The following is a 19703-nucleotide window of genomic DNA, read 5'->3' on the forward strand; positions in this document are numbered from 1 at the left end:
TCTGCTGGTCTTTCCAGATGATCCTTACCTGTTTCATCCTTCTGTCTCTAAAAACAAGCTTTCTCTGCTTCTAAGTGCATAACTACCAAGTTTACAGGTCCTCTCTTGAAATGCCCAGCGGAGATGGACTAGCATCTCAGTGTCCCAATTCCAAAATCTTGCAAAAATCTGATTGGCTAATTAATCCTGGGTCAGGTGGCTGCTGCTAGTCCTTTAGGGTACACAAAGCAGGTGACATATAATTCAAACAGAACTCAGAGGCTCTTCTGAAAGAGGAGGCAGTTGCAGAGAATCCCAATGGTGTGTACTTTGCATCTGCATTTTGTTTTGGGAGTCCATGGAACCTAAGTGAAAGCTAAGAGATTGCATTTACAATGTATTAAAAAATATTAATCAGAGGTTATAAAATTACAGCTTGTGGCCCAAATCTAGGCCACAGACATCTTTTGTTTGGTCCATGTGGTATTTTAAACAAGAAACTTTACATAAAAAGTGGAAACAGTCAAAATTATTCAGAAAATATCCACTGAATTTGGAAAGGAGGTCATGAATGGACTTGACATGAACAGTAACTGAGGGAGGCAGGAAGGCTGGCTGCAGTAGGATAAATGAAGAAGGGAGAATTTCACTTTGAAAGAAAATTATACAAAACTTGGAAACAAGGCAAAATGTGAGTGGCATGTCCTTTCAATATGAAAACAAGGATTGGGGGATTTTACTTTATTTATCTCACTGTTCATGAGCGATTAAAGGTTCCACACTTAATCTTCATGTTAACTTACAGATTTTTATCCAGTAGGGATGCAAGTAAGTCCCTACTTTCCAGTGGAACAGATAACTCCAAAAGTTCATTACCATTTAGGACATTACCACTTTGTATCTAACCTTGCAACCTTATATTAACCGGTCCATTGTTAAATTGCCTGTAAATACCCAGCTACTCAAATACACTTTGAAACAGTTTTAACATCTTACTGGTTTCCTCATTGAGTTGAATAAAATATTTGTCACGTGTTCATTTTATATTTTCATGACAGTCTTGATTTTACCTTTTTTGAAATTACACTAACAAAAATTTTGATTACAATCAAAAAAAGACTCAGAGCAACATCCTAAAGTTTATTTGCAAGGAAAGTTTGCAAGAAAATTCATGCTTTCGAAGAATTGTTTCACAAAATAGAAATCACAAAAAATACTTAAAGGAAAAAAACTACACAATTTCCATGTTTATAGATTCTGGGAATAGTTTGTTCACGGTGGGAAAATAGCAATTCTCACGCTATCATATGTTTTCAAACATCAGCATTGTAAAATTAGTTTTTTTGTTTGATTGATTTTAGGGAGTCTAGTTTTATAGGAAAGTTTCAGGATCAAGGTTTCATTTACATGGGGACTAGAACTAGACACAATAACCGGGATGTGTGTTTGTGACGGTGGTGTCATCACTGCCATTTTTGGTTTATCTCAGGATGCAGTTTTTTGCTTTTCCTGACACTGGGATCCAATGTACCCAATTACTCTAAATGACAGCAGGGCAAGGAGTTGGTTTTGCTCTTACATGGTAGATGTAAGGACAATTATAGGATACAACCAGAGAGAAGCTAATGAGTTTCTTGCTGGGTAGGTGCAGTAGAATGACAAAGGGCCAAGAGAGTGGCCCAGGGGTTAGGACAGAAAATGGTAAAATTTATGATCATAAATCTAGCCTGAAGGGATAATAGAAAGGGAAAAATGGAGATATCAAAGGACTGGAGTATTGATGAGGTGGTGTGGTAGGAATTAGAGAGTAAGAGTGCTACAAAAATAGAAAATTGGTTTTCAGAACACGGGCTTTTAGAGTTTAAGATTTTAGAGATGGGCAGTTCCATGACTTAAGGTCTTAGGTATGGTCAATGGATGTAGGTGGCTGAGAAATAAAATCAGAGCTAAAATAAATAGTGCTTACTATTTTTATTTATTTTACTATTTTTATTTTAATAGTGCTTACCATTTTTAGTTTTGTGTATCTTAAACCTAATTTCTAAACAGTGTTATTAGGTATTCTATTCTCCACAGAGAATAGAGGCTTCTGCGAGTTTAAATAACTGGCCCCAAGTCGCAGCTAACAAGTAGAAATTATTTGAAATCAAGAATCTAAAGCCATTAATCAACATCTAGGGTGTGCTTCCCAAACTTCCCTGATAAGAATCATTTGAGGGTGTATTAAAAATAGATTACCCGATCTATTACATTCATTAAAACAATATTTACCTATTGTCTACTATGCTGGTCTCTAAGTGGTAGAAATGAGGTGAACAAAGAAATCCTGCCTCTGTGGGGTTCAAACTCTAGTGCAGTTTCTCAACCTTGGCACAGTTGCCATTTTGGGCCACATGATTCTTTTTTGTAGGGGGCTGTCCTGTGCACTGTGTTTAATAGCACTCCTGGCCATCAGTATTTCCCCAATAGTGATAACCAAAAATATTTACAGACATTGACAAATGTATGGTGGGGGGAGCAAAATATCCACAACTGCCCCCAATTGAGAACTGCTATAGTAGGAAAAAGACTAATAAACTTCAGGTGCTAATAAATATTATAATTAACAATAGAGGAAGAGGATGAAGAGAAATGGTGAGCCTAGTGAGGATGAAATTGGTAGGAGGGTTGGTATGATGGTTTCCGATGTGTAAACGTAGCTGGCCCACACTCCCAGTTGTTCAAACACCAAATTTTGCTCTGAAGGCATTTTGCACATGTAACTAAAGCCCTTAATCAGTTCACTTTGAGTAAGGGAGATTATCCTGGATAGCCTGGATGGGCTTGATCTAAAGCCTTTGGTTGGAAGGCTTTAAAAGCAGGCCTGAGTTTCCCGGAGAAGAATGAAGTTCTACCCTAATTGTGTTCTCCCCCTGACTTCCTGTGAATGAAAGCTTCAACCTTTTCTCATGGGGCACAGCCTGCCTGTCATCTTCCTTTCCTGCCTGCCTGACCTACAGATTTTGGACTTGCTTAGCCAATTCCTTGTTAAAAATGTCTATCTATCCATCTCCTATTGATTCTGCTTCTCTGATCGAACCATGGTGAATACAGACTAGAAAAACCTCCCTAGTGATACTTTTTTTCCTGGCAGCTGGTCAGTAAGGGTGATACCGAGCCACGTAGCTCCCGGCGTGGCTCACCAAAATTTGTTATCAGGCACACAGGCCCCCTTTCAAAAACAAACCATTCTAAAGTCAAAAGGAAGCTAAATAACCAGGAAGCTAAATATCCAGGCAAAATAATAGCAGCTTGGTCTTGAGTGTTCAGGGGAGGAAAATATCTCTTCCTTCTACCCATCACAGATAGGTTCATTGGTTGGGGCTCTGGAACTAAAGACAGATTAATAAGAGAAAAGCATGACATGGGAGACTTCGAACAAGTCTGGGAGACTTTTGAAGAAGACATGGAAGAAATGAAGACCTGAAGAAACAAACCTTAGTGTTTTTTTAGTAGGTTTTTAGTTTTTATAGTAGGTTTGATGAAGAATGGAGAGTTGTGGAAAAACATGATAGGGCAAAAAAAAATTCTGACATAAGGGTAATTACACTGGGAGAAACAGCAAGGCTCTTTAGCTTCCTCTCTGTGTCCCTATGTTTTTGGAGATAAGACTGCTCCTTTCCTCCCAGTATAGGGAAGGCACCTCTCACATGAGGGTCTTATGACCTGCTTCAGGGGAGAAGGGTGGGGGAAGGTCAGAGAGCCCTTCCTGCACACGCTGTTTCTCCTTCAGCTTTAAGTATTCAATATGCCTTAGGTGCCATATTTTGGGAAGCCCCTCAGGTGGTAGCAGCGGAAGCTGTGAGAAGTGGCTTGATTTTGGACATATTTTGAAGAACAAGCCAGCAAGACTTGTGTTATGGCCAATGTCCAATGGGTAAAAGAAATTTGCCCACGAGAACCAGGTGATAGGAAAAGGAAAAGAGTTTATTTCTGGCAGTCAGGGCTACACAGGCCAATGGAGAAGCGCAGCCCCCAGTTGAAACCTCTCACAGCTTTTATTTTTAGCTAGGTGGGAATTTTTTGGGCCTGACACAATCTAGCCAATGTAAGCAAGCCAGAGGTACATAAGCTAATTTTGCGGTTAGCCCTGTAGCCCCTCCCCATTTTGGATTCCCCATTTATTTTAGCAAGCGATTTGTACAGAAGCAGAATGCATATGTTAAGGTCAGGAGGGGTTGGGGCGTCCCTTAACACTTGCTATAGGATAGGCTGTAGGGCCTGACACTGAAGACTCAAGTATGCCTCCTTGGCCTGAGCAATTAAGAGAATGAGGTGACCATTCACTACAGATCAAGCTTTCACCTAATAGATCTGCAACATAACCAGCGCCACTTTAGACAAACCCAAGTACAAAATGGCGCCGCCCACCTCCTCCCCTCCCCCCTTCACGAGAGTTCTCCTGACTTAAACAGAAACCCCTTTTGCTTCCACAAGGACAGTTCTCCACTCCATCTACATTAGCATAATGACCCTCCTTGATGGTATCAGCCAGCCCTTGGCGCACTATATAAGCTCTACCACCCACACCTGGTGCTGTCCCCCATTTTCAGGGCAGTTCCGGGCTGTCCTTCATTTTGAGCACAGCCTGGCAGACTTCTTTCTTTAATAAAGCTTGAACGGTACCCAGCATCTCGGTTCACTTTCTTTCATCACCCAGTGCAATGGGTTTGTTCATATTTAATAATTCCTGGCTACTGGTTGGACATTCTTATTTTTTTTTTTTTTTTTTTTTTAAAAGATGACCGGTAAGGGGATCTGAACCCTTGGCTTGGTGTTGTCAGCACCACGCTCAGCCAGTGAGCAAACCGGCCATCCCTATATAGGATCCGAACCCGTGGCCTTGGTGTTATCAGCACCGCACTCTACCGAGTGAGCCACGGGCCGGTTGGACATTCTTAAAAAACTGGGGTATAATTAAGATACAATAAAATACAGAGCTCTTAGTGCATTCCAAGAACTTTGACAACTGTAACACCTTGGAAAATTCCCTTCTGGACCTTCAAAAATATAACTTTTAGTTAAGTATAACCTACAAAAGAAACTACACAAATCGTGTAAGTTTACAGCTCAATGAAATTTCTACAAAGTGAACACACCTATAACCCAGAATTCGATTCAACAAAATAACCACCTGAAAAGCCCCCTCTGGTGGCTCCTTTCCGTCATTGTCTTCCCCACCCCAAAGAAAGACTATCATTTTTTAACACCATAAGCTGAACAGTTTTGCTGTTTTTAGACCTCATTCAAATGGAACCAAACAACATGAACTCTCCTGTCTGGCTTCTTTTCCTTGACGCCGTTTTTTGTGAGATTCACGCACGTTGTGTGTTGCGGTAATTAGTCTGTTTTTGTACCGTACATGCGATTTACTACGATAACGGTCATCCCGCATTTCTCCAGCAGCTTTTTTTCCTCTCCTAACATGCTGACTTTAATCGCTACCTTGGGCGATCTATAAAGCTGCGTGCGGGATATTTGACCTCTCTGGGGCGACTTTATGTTTTCACAGCTGTGTTGCAAATGTTTAGGCTGCCAAAGACTTAAATGACTTGAAAAGTGGGTTTCTCCGGGGTTTTACTGAGCGGGACTGCTAGCAACAGGAGAGGAGGAGAATACCAAGAAAAGTCATTCTACCACATTTCCTCCGACGGTCAACAGGCGCACTCACATGGAATCCAAACCCGGGTAAGTTCTAGAGGATCGAGGAACGGTCAGTGAAAGGGGCCAAGGAATCAGGAAAGCATTCTTCAGCTGCCCACGAGAAAACGGCCAGACCAAAATTGCGGCCCCAACCAAAGTCAAGGGTTCAGATCCCTGTACCGACCAGCCGCTCCCCGCAAAATACACTGTGGCCACATAAGGTGCCTTTTCTTAGCAGCCCTAACCCCGGCTTGCTGCACAGGGCCCTGTGACGTGGCCAGCGTAGCCCCACGTCCTACCGCGGCACGCGATGACGCCACCACGTCGGAGACGCTAGTTCGTGGTGACGTCTCCAGCACGTCAGAGCCCACTGAAAATCAAGCTTCCCTTTAGGAATCCCCCACGTTTATATGTTCTTTCTTGACCGCTTTAACATAATTAGGTTGCTCCTTCTCCCTCTTTTTTATCCTTTTCTGTGGGGGGCTCACAAGCTACCTTTAAGCAAGTTGGCTGTTTGGTTGTCTTGGTGACCTAGAGAGGACGGAAGCAGCCGACTCTCTAGTCAATTTCCGCCGTGAGGCCGCAGAGTGGTACGTCATTTCCGGGGCTGTGTTAAGGTCGCTGTTCCCACCTACGACTGCGCAGCTAAGGCAAACGCGGTACAGTTTCCCGGGCGGGCAGGAAGAGGCGTTACTGCTCTCGCACCGCCGATTAGCTCGCGAGAGTTGAGCATTGCTAGGAGGCTCGGCGGGGCGGGGCTGAGCGAAGAGGGTGGTGCTCGGGGTGGGCGGCGACGGCGGCCTCGCGAAGGTTCCAGAGGCACCGCGTGAGGGAGGCGGGCCGTCTTCTCGCTCGGGTAGGGTGTGCGTCCGGGCTGCGGGCACTGCGACTGGTGCCGGTGGGGTCTGCGGCAGGGGTGGGCGCGCTCAGTGCGGCGTTTCCTGGTCCCTTCTCTGCGCGGCTGCAGCTCCGGCCTTCGCCCTGACCCAGCCCGGCCATGGCTTCAGCTTTGGAAGAGGTAAGGATCCCGGCCTCATTTTCTTCCCTCGCCCCTTCTGGAGCTCCGTCTCCGGTCGCTTGCCCCCACCGCCCTGCGGCGACCCGATCCCGCGGCGGTCGGCCGCACCTTCCCCGGGGCCGCCTCCCTAGCCCCTTCCTGCTTCGGCGGGTCCCCGCGCTGGCCCTCAACCTCCCACCGCACCCACCTGCCGCGGCCCCCCGGGCCGACTCGGCCCGCGGTCGCGGTGCGGATGAGCGGGGTGTGTTGTGATTCTCGACTGCAGGTAGCATTGATGGTGGATCAGTGAGAGCTGGTCACCTCCACGTTTTCCTCAGTCCCTTTCCGCTCCCGTTTTATTAGCCGGAGGACAGAAAGCTTTAAATCAAAGTTGTTTGCAAAAACTGCGTGTCATTCCGTGGTGGAGGGCAGTTAGAAGGTGAGAAGTTCTTGGTCCCAGCATTTTAATTCTCTTAGTCCTGTTTTCTCTACACATACGAGTAGCTGTGTTACTTTGAGGAAGTTGCTGCTCCTCTGTGCCACAGCAGTATCTATTTCTCAGGGTTTTATGAAGATTATTTCTAAATGTTTAAACCAGTGCTTAGCGATATGTACTTTTTAAAATAAATAATTGGAAAGCTGTAACTAGTGGTTGGACATTGAATGGCCATTTTTTAAGGTCTATAAATTCATCGTGAGCAAGTTAACTTCATGGAGACTTACGTTTGCTCAGTTGCAAAATGGGAATAATGATACTTGCATTGCTCGTTTTCTGGCTTAAGTAGGGGGGTCAGTACTTGATACTGCTATTCACAGTAAAGTGTGGGGTATCTATTGGCTAGATTTGCTTTCCGGAATTTTTTTCCTCTATGAAGAATAGATACCTGGAAATCTCCAATTCGTCTGTTTTAAGTCAGAAAATTTGCTTTAAATGAAGAAAAATGATCGGATGTGTGTGTTTAATTATTAATCTGGTTATTTTGCCACAAGTTTAGGATAGGCCTTGTCTACCATGTGCCCTGAGGAGAGAACCTCTGAGGTGGCTTTACAATCATACATATGGATAGCTCAGAATTAATCCTTTTTAAAGTAAGGGGACTTTCTCAATTTAGGTACTTAGAAATATACATTTAGAACACTTGGTTTTTGTTTTGTTTGAGATAAAATTTATCATTTTTAACAATTTTAAAGTGTACAAATGAGTGGATTTTAGTATATTCACAATGTTTTGCAACCATCACCTCTCTCTAGGTCCAGAACATTTTCATCACCCCAAAAAGGAAATCCATTTAAACAATCATTCGCCATTTCCCTTTCCCCCCAGCCCCTGCAGCCAGTAATCTATTTTCTGTCTCTATGGATTTGCCTATTCTGGGCATTTCATGTGAGTGGAATCATACTGTATGTGGGCTTTTATTTTATGGCTCCTCTAACTGAGCATAATGTTTTAAAGTCCATCCATGGAGTAGCATGCACCAGTACACCTTTGCATTTTTTTTTTTTTTTTTTTTTTTGCCTGAATAATAGTCTGTTGTGTGGATGTAGCATATTTTGTTCATGAGTTGATTGACATTTGTTTCTCCTTACTATTGTGAATAATGCTGCTGTGAATACATGGGTATAGGTTTTTGCGTGGACATGTTTTCAGCTCTCTCAGGTATACCTAGAAGTGGAATTGCAGGGTCATATGGTAACTCTTAACTTTTGAGAAACTAGTAGAACATTTCCAGAGTGGTTGCACCGTTTTCCATTTTCATAAGAAATGTACCAGGGTACTTCAGAAAGCTCTGGAAAAATAGAATTAAAAGATTAGAAGTATCTTTTCGTGAACTTTTTGAAGTACCCTCATTAAGGTTCCAATTTCTCAACATCCTCATCAATATTTGCTGTTTTCTGGGTTTTATTTTTATGACACCATCCTAGTGTGTGTGTACTGGTGTCTTGTGGATTTGATGAGCATTTCCCTAATTACTAAAGATGTTGAGCATCTTTTTGTATGCTTGGTGGCTATTTGTATATCTTTGGAGAAATGTCTGTTCAAGTCCTTTGCCCATTTTTGAGGTATTTTGGTTTGAGGGGGGGTGTTTTTTGTTGTGGTAGTATATATAACATAAGTATTCCTATTTTAAGTATTTTTAAATATATAGTTCTGTGGATTCATTACAGTCACAATGCTGTGTGACCACCACCTCTCTTTCCAAAACTTTTCGTCATCCCAAACATAAACTCTGTACCCATTAATCCGTAACTTCTCATTATTCCTTTCCCCCAGTTTCTGGTAACCTCTAACCTATTTCTATCTCTGAAATTTTTTTTAAATTTATTTTTTCCTATTTGACTCATGGTAATTGTATATATTTATGGAATACAATGGCATATTTAGGTACATTTATACGGAATGCAATGACTATATCCATCAAAACATTTGTCTCCTCTCCCTATGTTGCTATAGGACACTAGGTCTTGTTCTTCCTATCTCAGTACAGTTTCGTATCGGTTTACTGCTCTCTCCCCATGCCCTCATCCCCCAGTCCCTTCCTCTTACCAGTCTCCTAATTACTATTCTACTCTCTACTTCTGAAGGCACTTTGGTTTTAATGCCTCCTAGTGAAGGAGTAGAAATAGAAGATAAAGTTTGAGTGTCTTTATGGGTAAGAAAAAAAGGGAGATAGATTTTTGCATGTTAAAACAAATGCATGCCAACAAGGCAAGGAAAATTATAAGATAAATTAGATAAAAAACTATCCAGGATATGTTAAAGTAGGTATGCACCAAATGGATCACCTTTGCTGGTTTCAGAGAATTCAGGAACTACCTAAAACAGGCCTTTTGTAAGCTGCTTCAGTGGATGCCTTACAAGAGAGTACTTTACAGCCAAAACTGGCAATAAAGAGGGTCTAGGAATTCAGCATTTAGGGGGAATACCTTGCTTAACTTTTAGTTCTTTTCTGGGTCTGCTAGAAAAAGGATTCCTATTCCAGTCAAAAAGCAAAACCTCTTATTTATATTTGATACCTATCCTTTCTGTTTATTTTTGTTAACTAAATCTCTACATTAGAACAAAAGTACTAATTTTATTTTCAGTGTTTTTTTATGTTGGTATTAAAATCACCGTGAATTTTGAACTAAAATGTGTTGATTCTGTGCTCAAAAGATGAGTCTGCAATTTTTTTTGTCTTAGTGATATGAGTTTTTCTTTTGAGAATGTAGACAGGAGGCTGGGCACAGTTGGACTTTTTAATACCATGTTATCTGTTATAGATAGGCAAAAGAAGGGCTTCTGAGTTAAATGAGATAAAAGAGTTGGGGTTAAAGAGAAGTATTAGTTGTTCTCTTTCTGCATTTTATAAGACTGTTAAGAAACATAAAGGCTTTCAAACTCTGTTGTGCTTCTGATGTTATACTGAGTTATCAAGCATTTAAAGATTTTTATATTGAGCCTTTTTTATTATCTTGAGCCAGAATGTAAAGTCATTTTAGGAAAAATGAATCAGTTGTTTGGAAAGATCTTATGCATTGAAATATGTCAGAGGATAATTGGGGGAAAATGTTTAAGACCATTTTCTAACAGTGTCTTTAACTCTTGAACTTCATAAAATGTTGGCTCTATCTCTGGAAAGAAATGACTTCAATAGGTAATGTATAAGCATGAAAAGAAAACAACAGGAATATATTGCATTTTGGATCATTTGTCTGGGTTTTTCCTTCTTCTGCACAACCAACTCCTAGACTTCTGGCTGTAAAATTGACTTAGAACAAGACTTTTTCTTAAAAGCAGAATTTTTTTTTTTTTTTTTATCTTTTGTCTTAAAAATTTAGATTTTTTTAATGTGTGGTATTTGGAGTAGGAAGATCAATGAGGAGCAATCAATGACAGAAAGCAGAGCAGTAAAGTGGCCATAGCATTTCACCGGGGTCAGCATGTATTCTCTCCTCTCTTTTACTTTAATGTTTTAAAAATTTCTAACATCTGATAACAGTAGGACTGGATGTTAGAAGGAAATCTTTGAACTCCTTTTTAAAAAAATTATTTCTTTGGGCCGGCCCATGGCTCACTCGGGAGAGTGCGGTGCTGATAACACCAAGGCCCCGGGTTCGGATCCCATATACGGATGGCCGGTTCGCTCACTGGCTGAGCGTGGTGCTGACAACACCAAGTTAAGGGTTAAGATCCCCTTACCGGTCATCTTTTAAAAAAAAAAAAAAAAATTATTTCTTTGATCTACGTTTATTTTAAATAATATGTTCTGAAACAAAGACAGGTGAGTCTACCAAACTGGAAAATTTAGGCTTGATTACTTAATCTTAAGTTTTTCTTTAAAAAAAGGAATATTGAGTTATTTACAGTTCAAGAAGCCAGAGGACAGAATCGAAGATGTAACTCAATTCTAGAAAATTTAGATGAACCTCTCAATTCTTATGCTTCATTTTAGTAAACTGAAATGGGTAATGGGCACAATATCAAACCACTAGCTTATTTATAATAGCTAAGTTACCTTTTTATTTTTAACACAGCTACAGAAAGATCTAGAAGAGGTAAAGATGTTGCTGGAAAAGGCCACTAGGAAAAGAGCACGTGATGCCCTTACAGCTGAAAAATCCAAGATTGAGACAGAAATCAAGAACAAGATGCAACAGAAATCTCAGAGGAAGGCAGAACTTCTTGATAGTGAAAAGCCAGCTGCTGTGGTTGCTCCCATTACAACAGGATATACAGTGAAAATCAGTAATTATGGTATGACTTGACTCCTCTACCTCCAGTTCTTTCTACCTCTGAGCAATTGATTCAGTTGTGTGACCCACTAATTAATTTTTGGTGGCTTGGCAGAGGACCTATCCATTTTTATTTAATAAGATGTTTTATTTTTTATGAGATAAAAAAGAAAGGATACATTCTAGAAGTTAACAAGAAAGTAAGATGATTTAGTACAAAGATGATGAGTAACAATGAAGAAGGATCCTATTCTGAAATACATTCAGTATATATGGAACACAGCTGTGTTGTTGTTTTTAAATCATGTTTTACACGTCACTCTGCCAAACAACCACCAAGATTAACAGAGGAAAGGAATCCAATTAAATTCAAGAAATGTTTTTGAGCACTTAACATGTGCCCTGTTGTGTTTGGACTTGTGGATACAGAACAGTGGCTAAGACCGTGCTCATGGTGTGGTTGGGACACAGACATACAACTAATACCATAATAATGTAGTGATACTATTTTCCCTCAGTGGAGTGTAAAGTTTTTTGCTCTGGAAGCAATGCACCTTGAATCTGAGTGATGAACTGTCATGAGGGCAGGGACAGTCATTTTTCTTAATGCTCACAGTTTCTAGAACATAGTAGGTACTTGATAAATATTTGCTTAACTAAACTAAATAGAGATTTTTAAAGTATTATGAAAATATAGCTGTTGAAATAATTGTGGAGGTGAGGAATAGTCAGGAAGAATTGGAAGAGACATTTAAGTTTGAGTTTGAAGGGTGAGTGTGTTCAGCAAGCCCAAAAGGAAGGGAACAGCATGAGCAGAGGACATGACTAGAGCCTTGAAAATCATGATGTGTTTTGAGTATTCTAATAGTGAAAAGCAGTGTGTGTCGTGCTTAAGAGATGTACTATATTACTATGGGAGATGCACTATGTACTCAGGTGACTATAGGAAACTGGTCTGAAGATGTTCGGATTATGGCATTTTAACCAGAAATAGAGATTTGTATTTAGGGAGAAACTGGTCCATATGGAGGATGGATTGAACGAATGAGACAAAACTACATGAAGTTTTACAGAACTCTTTAGGACTCTCTTTGATATGTAACAGTTTTGAGACTCAGTTTCTCAGTCTAGAAGATTTTTTTCATGTTTCTATTACTGAATATTTATATTTTTATTTTACTGAGTTTTGTTATGAACCACATGCATTTGCTGTTCTTGATTTAGTTTCAGAGACTTACTCATCTTTTTTTTTGTTGTTGCTAGGATGGGATCAGTCAGATAAGTTTGTGAAAATCTACATTACCTTAACTGGAATTCATCAAGTTCCCACTGAGAATGTGCAGGTACATTTCACAGAGAGGTGAGTTCTCATTATATTGGGAAAGACAGTGGTCATTAAGAGTCAGATTGTCTTATAACGGACTCATTTCCTTGCAGTTTCTAAAATTCTGTTTAAATTTAGAGTTATTTACCCTTTTCACCTCCTTTGAAGAGGTGAGTGTTAAATCTTCTGGGATAGCCAAATGCACACCCTGAAATAAAACTGGTGGCTTTTTTTCATAAGGACTGTAGAGTACCGTTCATAGAACCAGAAGATAATGTATTCACTATTGTGTTGTAGGTCATTTGATCTTTTGGTGAAGAATCTAAATGGGAAGAGTTACTCTATGATTGTGAACAATCTTTTGAAACCCATCTCCGTGGAAGGCAGTTCAAAAAAAGTAAGTGTGTTTTGTTTTTTTGGTTTTTTTTTTTTGGTCATAATACTATGAAGCCTTATTAAGTTGGACCTGGCTGATTTAGAATTAAGATGAACTATAATTAATTTATCCTCTGTAACAGGGACCAGCAAACTATAGCGCACTGCCTGTTTTATAAATAATGTTTTATTGGAACATGCTTATTTGCTTGTGGTGTTTGTGGCTGCTTTTGTGCTATTATGGTAAAATTAAGTAGCTGCAACAGATCATATAGCCCATGAAACCTAAAATATTTACTATCTGGTTCTTTACAGAAAAAGATTGCCAATTCTTATTGTAGAAGAATAGACTATTATAAGAGTATTGTATTAAAATCAGGAGGGGAATGAACTTTTGAAGTGGTTGAGTGAGATTTGAGTTCAGTGTCAGCTTTACAACTTACTAGTTGTGACCTTTGGCAGCTTACTTAATCACTCTGTGCCTCAGTTTCTCCATTTGTACAATGGTAGTTATTCACAAAATTGAAATGATATACTGAAATGAAATACTGTATGTAAAGTGCTTAAATTAATGGAAGCTATTGTTAGAAGCAATATGCATAAGTTTTTGATACATTAAAGGTGGTCTTAAGCGCTTAGCCTAGTTAGAGTTAGTATACTAAGTTCTGAAAATAACAAAACTATCTTTTAAAGAACTATTATTCATACTTGTCACTCATTCAGACAATCCAATCCCACTTTTCTACATAATTTGAATAAATGAGGTTTAATGTTACAGGTATAGAGACATGCCATTCTGCCATCTGTGTTTACATATAGTTACATAGCAGCTTTAAGGTGATACTGAAATGTAATGTACTGATTAGCTTGTGTCTTACTGCAGTCTTCATCCAGTAATCCTGTAGGTGAAGGAATTCTCAAGATTCCTAGGAATTACACTGATCATTGTCGACAGAGTAGTATATTGCTCTTTCCCCTTCTGCATCTTCCAAATGCCTTATCTTACCCCAAACTGCCTTATGTGATCTGGTTTCCTGCTTAGCCCTGACCCCTCTTACTGTATTACTCTTTCTTTCAGTCACTAGAATCCAGCCACTCCTCCTTTTTTCAGGCGTACCAGGATCATCCTGTTTTGGAGTCATTCCGCTTGCTGTGTCAACTGCCTAGAATGCCCTTCTCCCAGATCTTTGGCTTCAGCTCATATTTTGCCTCAGAGAGGTCTTCCTAATGAAGTTGCTACCCCTACCCCCCATTAATATTTTCTTTGTATTTATAGCAGTTTATTAGTATTTGAAGGCATTCAAGTATTCTTTATGGTCTTTCCGCTCCGTAGGTGTTCAGATTTTGGCCTATTCATAAAAGTATGGCTAGCATGTAGAATAAATCCTACACATATGAGGCACTTGATAAACTGAGTAAATAATTGTTTTCTGAATATTTGTGTTTATCTCCACATGTTCTAAGTTGTACCTGTTTTGCTGCTTTTTCTTCTAGGTCAAGACTGATACAATTATTATCTTATGTAGAAAAAAAGCAGAAAACACACGGTGGGACTACCTGACTCAGGTTGAAAAAGAGTGTAAAGAGAAAGAGTAAGTCTATATTCATTTCTTTAAGAATTTTAATGTATTCTTTGTTGGGATTATAGATTTATTTTGGGGGGCGGGCAGCTGGTTGGGACAGGCATGCAAACTCTTGACCATGGTGTTATAATACCACATTCTAACCAACTGAGCTAACTGGCCAGCACTAAGGATTATAGATTTTTAATAGTTTGTTTTTAGGGATAATTGAGTTGTATAGACTGTAATTGGACCATTTACCTCTTGATGGCCACTGTCTAACCGATTAATCTTATGTGTCTGTTTTCAACTGTTAAAACCTACCTGAAGAGGGCACATGTCCAGCAGGTTGCTTTTTAAGAAGGTCTTTGTAATTATGGTTGGCTCCTTAGCAGTGGTTTTTAACCCTAGACACAGTAGTTCTTCCATGCAGATACTGTGCCCTTTCCTAGATATTCTATTTCAGTAGTTCCAGAGAGGTTTAGATACCCAGGTATGTTTTTTAATTAGTAGTTAGTTTAATTAATTAGTTTAATATAGTTAGTTTCAGGGCTGGCCAGTTAGCTTTCTTGGTTAGAACATGGTGTTGATAACACCAAGGTCAAGGATGCAGATCGCCATACTGGCCAGCAACCAAAAACAACAGCAACAATAATAATAATAATATAGTAATTTCATTATTACTGGTTTAGAATGAAAAAGTATTTTTATCCTTCTTAATAATGACTGTTTTAAAATTCAAAGATGCAACCATCCTAGGTCAGTTGGTCCTCTGCTTTAAATTTTCTCTTGCAGTGGTACTGTACTGCATTGAGTCAGTTAGCTGTCCGCATTTCTCTCTTCTCTTCTGATAGCCAGCATTCATTTGGGATATGGTTGGCTAGAGTTAAACATATCAGACTATCCAGGGAATTGATTTTAAATCTAGACTGAATTACCTGACTACATCTGTCTTATTCTTATTTTATCCCTAGTGCCCAGTATAGAATTGGGCACTTTATAAATAAATTGAATGAATAATTAAATGTAAAGTTAATTGACCCAGTTTGGACATTTCATTGAACTGGCTGCATTGATCAAAGAGTGTGCTCTCACCATCAGGCCCAGATTCAAGTATCTCAGGCTTTTCTAATTAAAAATGTATGCGCTTCTTTAGTATGTATCCATGTGAAATATATGTTTGTGTTTTCCCTCGAAAGTATTTTTCAAATTATATGAAGAAACATGCTTTTAAAAATTAAAACAAGTCAGAAAAGTAAATGCTTATTTACTTATTTTATCTGCTAAAAATCACCTGAAATCCCACTGCCTCAAGGTAACCCCTTACCATTTTGATTATCACTCTTTCATGCACTAAGTGTGTGTGTGTGTGTGTGTGTGTGTGTGTGTGTGTGTGTGTGTATTGTTTGCATTAAGATGAATTTGTGCATTCTGTTTTGATTGTATCTGTCTTCCTGTTGTCTCCACCCCTCCATTCCCTGCCAGTGTTACCAACCTGAATTGTATCTTTTCATGCTTTCATTTCTCCATTATTGTGTATGTTTTTTTAACAGAAAGCCCTCCTACGACACTGAAACAGATCCTAGTGAGGGATTGATGAATGTTCTAAAGAAAATTTATGAAGATGGAGATGATGATATGAAGCGAACCATTAACAAGGCCTGGGTGGAATCAAGAGAGAAGCAAGCCAAAGGAGACACAGAATTTTGAGATTTTAAAGTCATTTTGGGAACTGTGATGTGGAAATACTGATGTTTCCAATAAGGGAATGTTGGTGAGCTCCACCTATAAATTTGACAGATAACTACTTACATGCCTTCTTCTAAGTAAAGGCAGTGAATTTGCCATTTCCTTCTGGAGGATTTATTTAAATAAAATATGCTTATTAAATACTTCCTCCAAAGATGATTTCATTAGTACCCTGCTCATTTTGTTCAAGAAAGGGTTATATTGCATTCTGATGTGAAATGTAAAAAGCAAGTCTTACCTAATGTAAACGCTATGTTGTGTATAATTTGTTCAGCTAAGAGAAAACAAGTATTTGTTTGCCTTTAAGTTACTGACCCCAGCTCCCTCCAATGTAAGAATAAGTAAGAGTAAAACTTGAATTTTTGCATAAAATGCAAATTTGTACCTGTGCTTGAAGGTTGCTAGTGGAGTGGTTGATCCCTTATTGCCAGCTTAAGCAGTGCATATACCATGCATTACCATGCACTAATAATCCAATCATAAGTGTTTCTACCTAGATTTAAATATATTTGTTTATGAATGTGGAATTGAAACTAAATCTAAACGTAAAAGAATAGACAAGCATCTTTGTATAGTACCATGTAGTAAGTTTTGCCATGGATCAGATGGTTTACAAAAGTAATAACCATAAAGCAAAAATAGTTAATTTGAAAACCCATCTATTCTTGGGTTCGATAAAGTTAATTTTTTATTCAGTAGAATAGTTTTACTATGTTTGTCCAGAAGTATATCAGAAAAGTCAAGCTTTTAGAAGGAATTGTTTGTTTTAGGGAGAATTATTTATTTTCCCTAAAATCAGGAGCCAGAGAAAGGTGCCTGTGGTCTCCATTACTACATTGTACTGGAGGTATTAGCCAGTGCAGTTAGATAAGAGAAAGCAAACACATAGAGGAAAAACCCAAAAGAATCAACCAAACCTACTGCAGCTTATATGAGAATTTGGTAAAAGTGGTAGGATTTAAAATTAACATACAGAAATAGCTTATAAATAGGATAGCTGTTAGCAAATATTGAAACATTATAATGCGTCTGTAATTGAGGTGTTGGCACATGAATAAACAGGCCAAATGGTACAGAACAGAAAAACAATACATGTGTAAGTTTTAGAGTACAGTAAAAGTGGCATTTCAAAACAGTGGAGGCAAGATGGGTTTTTAAGGATATTCAGTTAAGTAAGAATAGCCATATGGATACATTCCAAACAGATCAAAGGTAGAAATGTAAAAATGGAAGCATACAAGTACTAGGAGACATGGATGGAGTTCCATTATAACCCAAGAGTGGAGGAAAACTACACTATGTGGCTTAAAATCTAAAAGGAATAAAACTAAATATTGATCAGTTTTAACTACATAAAAATAAATGTTTACATGGCATAAATGTTTACATGGCAAGATAAACCCCATAACCAAAAACAAATGACACATTGAGAGGATTCCAAAAACTATGAACAAACAGTTCATAGAAAAAGAAATGTAAATGACTTTTCAGCATGAAAAGATGCTCACCTTGTTGAGAAGAGAAATGCTAAAAAAGCCAGTTTTTTTTTTTTTTTTTTTTTTTTTACCAATTCACTGGACAAACTCCTGAAGTTTAAAATTGATCATATGAAGTGTTAAGGCTATGGAGAAATAGGGACACATAAATGAGAATGGAATGAAAAGGTTGAAACTCATATGGAGGGGTATTTGGTATCTAACAATTACATGTGCATTTATGCTCTGACTCAAAATTCTACTTCTAGGCTCTATCTGAAAGATACATTGCCAAAGATTTGGAATGATATATGCAAAAGATTGGAAACACCCAAATATCTAATAATGGGACTAGTTGAACATATTGTGGTAGATCCACATAAGGGAATATTTACAGTCATAAAAAGAAATGGTGATCTCTGCATGCTGATGTAGAATGATCACCAGGATAGAATAATTGGAAAAGCAAAGTGCAGAAGGTTATTTATGGTATATGTACTGCCCTTTTGTAAGAAAAGGTGAGAAATGTGAATACATACACATACATATATATTTGCATTTCAAAAAAACTGGGAGAGTAAACCCAAAACTAATAAAAATCATTACTGATAGGGGAAGGAAGGAGATGGGAGTGGAAGCAATACTTAACGTGAATATACCTTTTTCTACAGTTTTGACTTTAGAACCATCTGAAATGGAAATAATTGAAAAAGTAAGTAAAAAATAACCCTTGTTATAACACCAAGGTTAAGGGTTTGAATCCCTGCACCAACAAGCTGCTGCTCCCCCACCCCCAAAATAAAAAAAATTAAAAAACCCCAAAACCATAATACTTGAAAGACAAACCTAACATGTCTTAGTTCATTTTTGCTGCTATGTCCAAATACCTTAGACTGAACAATTTATAGAAATTTATTTCTTACAATTCTGGAGGCTGGGAAGTCTAAGATCAGGGTAACTGCAGATTTGGTGTCTGATAAGGGTTTGCTTTCTGCTTCCAAGATGCCTTCTCATAGTACTCTCATGTGGTGGAAGGGTAAAAGGGACAAACTCACTCCCTGGAGCCCTAAGGGCATTAATCCTATCCATGAGCGTGGAGCTCACTTGGCCTAATCACTTCCAAAAGGCTCCACCTCTTAATGCTGTTACATTGGAAATTAAGATTCAACATGAATTTTGGAGGAACACATTCAAACCAAATCTATCAATTTGGCAGCAGTATAAACAAGTTTCTTTCAAATAACTTTAAATCACAGGAATTTCAACAGTCCATTGTAGTGAAATGGATTCTAAAGACAGAATCAAGTCTTAAACTGATTCTGGAGTCTTAAACTACAATTTGTTAATATTGTTATTAGTAAGTTAGTAGCATATTGAAACTTAAAGTATTTTATGATAAAGATAAACAGGTTAATGTCATTAGTTGATAAGATTTTCATGTAAAAGAGAAAATCAGTATAAACTCACCATTTTTATCTTTAAAAAACAATTTTCTAGCAAGGCCCACCAAAAGGACATAAATGTAATAATGACTTCAGTAGCAGTGAGCACCCCGTAGTGCTCAGTGTGATCTCTAAACTAAACACCATTTCCTACTAAAAGGACTAGGGACTCTTGAAAAAAGTCTTGAGGCAGGAAATGTACAAGGTAGGCCTGGGTTACCTTATTCTAGAAAGCAAGAAATATTAAATAATCCTGTACCAAGGCAACAGGGTACAGGAGTCAAGGGACTCCCATTGATAATGCGAGTATCGAAAAGAATAAAGACTGGAGTGGATTGAAACATTAAGTGTATACAAAATCTGTAATTTCATAAGTGAAAAATAAATGATTTGTTACCATTTTCA

The 19703-nt window shown here is 38.6% G+C and overlaps 1 protein-coding gene across 1 annotated transcript; it reads left to right on the forward strand.

Moving 5' to 3' along the window:
• Positions 1–6561: 6561 nt before the first annotated feature.
• On the forward strand, positions 6562–19703 carry CACYBP (calcyclin binding protein). Its single transcript, XM_063105157.1, has 6 exons — positions 6562–6679; positions 11174–11393; positions 12635–12731; positions 12993–13092; positions 14565–14662; positions 16186–19703. Exons 1-6 carry the CDS (start codon positions 6659–6661, stop codon positions 16340–16342), a joined length of 693 nt encoding a protein of 230 aa, XP_062961227.1. The 5' UTR covers positions 6562–6658; the 3' UTR covers positions 16343–19703.

Source organism: Cynocephalus volans, chromosome 8 (assembly GCF_027409185.1).
Source record: "Cynocephalus volans isolate mCynVol1 chromosome 8, mCynVol1.pri, whole genome shotgun sequence".
Taxonomy (NCBI): Eukaryota; Metazoa; Chordata; class Mammalia; order Dermoptera; family Cynocephalidae; genus Cynocephalus; species Cynocephalus volans.